This window comes from Apium graveolens, chromosome 11, assembly GCF_009905375.1.
Source record: "Apium graveolens cultivar Ventura chromosome 11, ASM990537v1, whole genome shotgun sequence".
Taxonomy (NCBI): Eukaryota; Viridiplantae; Streptophyta; class Magnoliopsida; order Apiales; family Apiaceae; genus Apium; species Apium graveolens.
Window position 1 is genome coordinate 204,806,691 of NC_133657.1, and position 6,680 is coordinate 204,813,370.

At 33.6% G+C, this 6,680-nt stretch overlaps 1 protein-coding gene across 1 annotated transcript; it reads right to left on the minus strand.

The window, feature by feature from the left end:
• Positions 1 to 2,617: 2,617 nt before the first annotated feature.
• On the minus strand, positions 2,618 to 3,604 carry LOC141696567 (uncharacterized). The gene is made up of 3 exons (XM_074500693.1): positions 3,365 to 3,604; positions 3,101 to 3,322; positions 2,618 to 3,004 (listed from the first exon to the last, which is right to left on the minus strand). The coding sequence occupies exons 1-3, from the start codon at positions 3,602 to 3,604 to the stop codon at positions 2,618 to 2,620; spliced, it is 849 nt and encodes a 282-aa protein (XP_074356794.1).
• Positions 3,605 to 6,680: the final 3,076 nt, after the last annotated feature.

Here is a 6,680-nt window from a genome sequence, read left to right on the forward strand (position 1 = left end):
GAGAGGCTTGACATTCAATATTCCATATTCTGCTAGCAGGTCCCTTGTATACTTTTGTTGAGAAAGAAAAAATCCATCTTCTGTTCTGTCAACTTCCAGTCCCAGAAAATACCTTACTGGTCCAGGATCTTTCATGTGAAATTTGGTTGAAAGCATCTGCTTTAGAGCATCAATTTGAGCCTGATTATTTCCACAGATAAGTAGATCATCCACATAGGCCAGTACCACTGTAATGTGTGTATTTGTAGTCTGAATGAACAGAATGTAATCATCTTTGGACTGAGCCAAAGTTTATATTCGCCAGTGTTGTAGACAGCTTAAAAAACCACTGTCTTGGAGCCTTCTTGAGCCCATACAGGGATTTTCTGAGTTGACATACTAGATTTGATGCAGTCTTGACAGAAGTATCATTCAGTTTGATTCTGCATCCAATATGTGAGTAACCTTGAGGTAGTTTCATAAACACTATCTCATGGAGGTGACCATGCAAGAAAGCATTGGTGACATCCATTTGGATTGCCTCCCAGTCAGTCATAGCAGCTACAACCAATAGTGTTCTTACAGTAGTCAATTTAGCTACTGGTGAAAATGTTTCACTATAATCTTCTCCATAAGTTTGATGACATCCCATAATTACCAACCTGGATTTTTTTCTGTCAATAGTGCCATTAGCTTTATACTTTGTCTTGTAAATCCATTTGCTCTCTATAGCTTTTTTGTTTGATGAAAGAGTAGTGATACTCCAAGTTTGATTCATTTCAAGGGCATTCAGCTCAACATTCATAGCTTATACCCAACCTTCATCTACAACTGCTTGCTTGAAAGTAATAGGATCTGTATGAGTAGTGAGAGAGGCCAGAAAGCAGCTGAATTGTGGTTGAATAGAAGTAAAGGCTAGGTTGGAAGCCTGACAATCATGAGGGTTGAGGGTGTTGGCTTGAAAGGTTTGATATTGGTGCATCCAAGCTGGTGGTTTGTGTTGTCTTGTGGATCTTCTAGGTGGTGGCTGCAAGGTGACATATGTGGTGATGTTGGAATCATTATGGTCATCACAGAAATCAGCTGGTTCATTGAATGTGGTAGTACTTGGAGAGGCAGGTGGTGGCTGATTTTCAGGTTCTGCACTAAATTCCACTTCATCAAAAACAGAGGGTTGAATGGTGTTAGGTGATAGAGGTAAAGGCTTCATGTACTAAGATAACGAATCAGAACTGTAAGGGAATATGGTTTCATGGAATTGAACATCTCTGGATACAAAGGTCTTGTTGGAAGTTAAGTCTAGAAGTTTGTACCCCTTTTTGTTGGAAGGGTATCCCAAGAATTAAAAAGGAACTCCCTTAGTAGCAAACTTGTCATTAGGAAAAGTTGGATTGTGAGCAAAGGCCAAACAACCAAATACCCCGATATTTGAGTAATTAATAGGTTCTCTGAATAAAAGTTCATATGGAGTAGAATTGTTGAGAACATGCGAGGGAAGTCTGTTCATAATGTGAACGACAGCTTGAACACAATCCCCCCAAAAAGATATAGGTATATCAGAGTGAAATCTGAGAGCTCTGGCCACATCCAATATATGTATGTGCTTTCTCTCAACCCTAGCATTTTGTTGGGGTTTGTGAGAGCAAGATGCTTGATGAAGAATTCCAGAATCATGAAAAAATTTGAGAAAATTGTGATCAGAAAACTCCATAGCATTGTCTGACGTTATTATCTTTATATATTTGGAAAACTGAGTTTTAGCATACTGATGAAAAGCTTGAATCACGGAGAAGGCTTCAGACTTGTGCACAAGTAAGGATATCCAAGTATGTCTAGTGTGATCATCCACTATGGTAAGAAAGTATTTGTGTTGACCTTGAGTGCTAACTTTGTAAGGACCCCATGCATCTATGTGAATTAGATCAAACTTATCAGCAACATATGATTCACTTAAGTTAAATGGAAGATTACTGAACTTAGCCATAGGACATGTAACACAGATCTGAGAATTAGTGTTATGTTTAGGGATAGTAGGGATAAGTTGAAGTCTGGCGAAAGGGGCATGTCCTAGTCTGTTGTGCCAGATATTAACAGTGGGAGTAACAGACTTGGTAGAATTGAAACAGTTCACAGACCTGGTATTATGCCTATTTAACCAATATATAGGGTTAGAGGTATGAACAAGATAATAGAGACCTTGTTTGGCCTCTCCATCAGCCTTTATGTTGTGAGTCTGACTATCAATTATAACACAATGAGTAGGAAAAAACTGAACTTCACACTGATTATTTTTAATGAGTTTTTGCATATATAGCAAGTTATGCTTGAAAAAAGGAACACACAGCACATTACTCAATAATAATCCATTAGAGAGAGTAGTGTTACCATTATGAGTGATTTTGGCTGTGGCACCAGTTGGAAGGTTAATGCTGGTTGAAGATAGCATGAATGCTGGAGACTCAATGTTGCTCAAATAAGGTGTCATGTGGTCTGATGCACCTGAATCAATGATCTAATCACAGTAGTTAGCAAGAGGTTTGTTGCTGCTCATCATGCCAGAGAAGGGAGTTTCAGGAGGTTCATTTCCATCCTGAGAGCTTTGAGTGATTAATTGCATAAGTTGTGCAAGATGGTTTAATTACTCTGGTGTGAAGAAGGTGTTCTCAGTGCTTGACTCTCCCACCTGAGCTGAATTTGCGGCTCTGAAGTTTTGTTGTATGGGATTGGATGTCCACCTGGGTTTATTTGCACTGGGCTTGACTGAAAAATTTCCTGTGTTGTCTTTATAGTTGTTGTGCCATTTAGGATAGCCCACAAATGTCCAACATCGATCTTGGGTATGGCCCTTTCCTCCACAGGCAGTGCAGCTGAAGATTCTTGAATTTGTACCCTTGATGTACATGGCTAAGAACTCATTGTTGTCTGGTTTTGATCCTTGCAGCAACTCTCTTTGAACTTCCTCTTGCTGCATAACGGATGAAGCATTTTCCACACTTGGTAAAGGGTTAGCGAGCAATAATTGGCTCTTTTATGGAGCACAAACTTTATTTAATTCATTCAAGAATTGAAACAACTTAGATTCTTCTCTCTAGAGGGCGATTTCAGCCAAGAGTTTTGTAACCTCAACAGTGGGATTTGGAATAGCAGGTAACACATTCATGGAGTCTAACTCCTCCCAGACTGTTCTCATTGCAGTATAGTAATCATTGACACTGAGATGACCTTGTTTGATATCATATAAATCTTTACTAAGTTTATATTTGCGAGATCCATTTGTTAAAGAAAAACGCAGCTCTAGATTATCCCAGATTTCTTTAGAAGAAGTCATATAAATAACAGATCGCTTTATAGTAGGAGAAACATTAGCAGTGATCTAAGAAATTACTATATTGTCACTGGTTTCCCACATTTCTGCCTTCACAGGATCATCCACAGGTATTTGAACTGTTCCTTTCACGAATCCAAGCTTTCGTTTAGAGATTAAATCTATCTCCATGGCTCTTTTCCAGGCTCTGTAATCAGAACTGCCTTCAAGCTTGTCAACTTGAATAAAATTGGCATTATCAGATGGATGCAAGAACAATGGGTTAATCATGTCTTGATAAGAGAGGCGGGCATTAGCCATGATTCAAAGAAGAAGATCGAAGAAAAAACTAGATCTGTAAATCTCAGAAGAAAGGAAAAATAAATAAATCTGAATTAAAAGATTTAAGAGTGACTTCTTATTACTTGAACCAATATCAATAAGATGATTAGAAGGGCTCTGATACCATGATGACAAGATAAACAAGATTCAAATAATCATAAATCAAGAAACAATATGATAGATATAACCTTGAACAATAAAGATGCAGAGATAATTTTAGAGAGCTCAAAAATAGATATTATAAATTCTGCATAGTCTTCAAAATGAGGCCAGCGACTGAATTAATAGAGCAAGACAAATAGACAATTCAGACCGTCACTAACAAACTAACTATTAGACAAACAGGCTTGGAAGTTAGTACCAATCATGAGAGACAAAAGGATCAGAGTGGTCCTAGAACATATTGGTCCTAGAATATATGGCCTTGAATTATTTGAGCATAATGAACATAATTTAACGGTTCTCATTATTGGATAACCAGAATGGAGGTCGAACCAAAATTGTAACTGAATACAGGGCTGTTTGTCGACCCGCATTGTTTAACAAGTTCGGCAGGTGCAGCCAAGCTAGCTGGAATTGTCATGGCTGGATCAAGATATCTCATTTAGGTGCAGTCACCAACTTTATTGCTGGTAATCGAATAAACCGGATATCTGAGAAGCGGTTTGCCAATTCCACAGGAGATTGATTCCGAGAATGAAAATTTTAAAAAGATGAATAAAAGAAAATTTTCAATAGTTTGCAAGCATAAAAGACTTACTAAAAGTAATCTATACTCTTTATAAATAAACGTGTATAATTTGGTGTTAAAAATACTAAAATACCAAATTTTGGTACTTATTAGATATAAATTGAATTCTATTCTCGATAAACTTTGTTTTTAACACAAATCGACTTCTATTTTTTGTAAATTTTATTTTCTTTTTTAGATAGTATTCATCCCATTGTCTACTTAACGTTATAAAATAAAAATATTTTTTAAACGATTTGTAAATTATATTTAAAATTTATTAAGTTACGATAGATTAAGTAAAATAATTTATATTTATTTTTAATTTTAGAAAAACTACAAACTACTAAGTAAACTACTAACAAGAATTGACTTATATTCTCTTTAAACTTTATTTTTTAATAACCTATATTAAAAATTTATTAAGTTACGTTAAATTAAGTAAAATAACATATATTTACTTTTAGTTTGAAAAACTACTAACTACAAAGTAAACTATTAACACGAATTGACTTATATTCTCAGTTTTATTTTCTATAATTTTAAAAATAATTAAGTAATAGCAAATGACTTTAGTAACATTTATTAATTTTTAAACTGAAAATTATTGATTTAACGATTGTATTTGTTACTGTCCATCATAACGTTTATTTACTTTAAATTAAAAAATTTATTTTAACTTTAATAAATTTATGTGTTGTATTTAGATTATATTAAGTAATATTAAATTATGTTTAATAACATCTATTTACTTTTAATTTATAAATTAATTTTTATCGATAATTAAGTAATATTAAATAAACTATATTGAAAAGGCTAATTATTATATAATTATATAATTATATTAATTAATATTAAATTATCTAAATAACAGATATTTGGTTCATAAGATAGAGATACAATTCGTTTCACAAAATAAAACTAATATGTTAGATTTCTATATCAAGTAAAATAATGCAAAACTAGAATTATCGTGAAAAATTTCATATCTGATTCGATTCTTTTTAACCACATAACTATTTTTTTCAAGTACCAATTTAAGATTGATATTAATATATTAATTTTAATTCGTGTTTCGCCCATATGATGAATAATTCTTTACAAAAATTAATTCAATATTTTTAATCTCAGGCCCGCGTTTAGCATGGGTTATCAACTATCTATACTAATAAGGAAATCATGTTTAGGTCCTAAATATTGGTACTCACTATAAAATTATACAACTATTTTTAAAATTTTGTGTAATAAAATCTCAACTGACAAAAATTAACTTCTACTCTTTGTAAATTTTATTTCTCTTCAATTTTTATTTGTTGCTAAACATCCAAACATCGGTTTACTTTAAAATAATTATATTAGTAGGTTAACATGTCGGATTTATATAAGAAAATAATTAGATAATTAGGTGCATGCATAACTAGAATTATACGGTGAAATTTTAGAATTACACTTAACTTCGATTTTTTTAACTACATATTTTAACTGCATTTTATATATTATATTTATCTATATTTTGTACTAGTTTCAGTTTTATGTAAATAATAATGTAATACTATTATTTTTAATTTCGGATCCGTGCTCGACAATGTTACCGACTAGTACCTGTTAATTAATTTCATATCAAGTGTATGTCGAGGAAAGGAAAATATGAATTGGAATGACTTAAATTATATGTGCTAGTTTTTGACAAGAGAAGCCCCTCAACCAAACACAAAAAACATAGGATTAATATTTTCATTCCCATTAACGGGACTGTAATGCACCTCAGACCAGAGGAAAGCAAAAAGAATCTAAAAGCACAAAGATGAAGAATCATATTTCTCAACTCCCTTCAGGAAAAATTTTACAAGGTTGCTCATATCCCTGATATCCAGATAAGAAAAAAATGAGCTTAATTTCCAATATCAACTATGTAGCAAATCAATTGTATATGCTACAGTTTCCCTTTCCAGTTTTTTCTTTTAAATTTTCTTTGCTTTGCTAATTGTATTTTGAGAATTCATCTGTCACCAGTCGAATCTTATTATATATTTGTTGACGGAGGAATTTGGGAGCAACAAAGTTTGAGGTTCGTAGCCGGAAATAAGATCTGTGATGGCGGTTTCATGTCGGAAACGTGAACAGTAACCAGTGGTTCCGATGAATAGTATTAGTCGGAACAGATGAACAATGTTTTGGTGGTGGTAATTATTGGGGGCTGAGGTTGCTTAGGGTTAGTGGTGGCTCCTTTGTGCTCTCGCTTCTGACCCCTTACAATTTGCCTACGTATCCCTATTTATAGGGAATCAAGCCCACGTAGTTCTTGGGGAATAAGAAACCTAATGG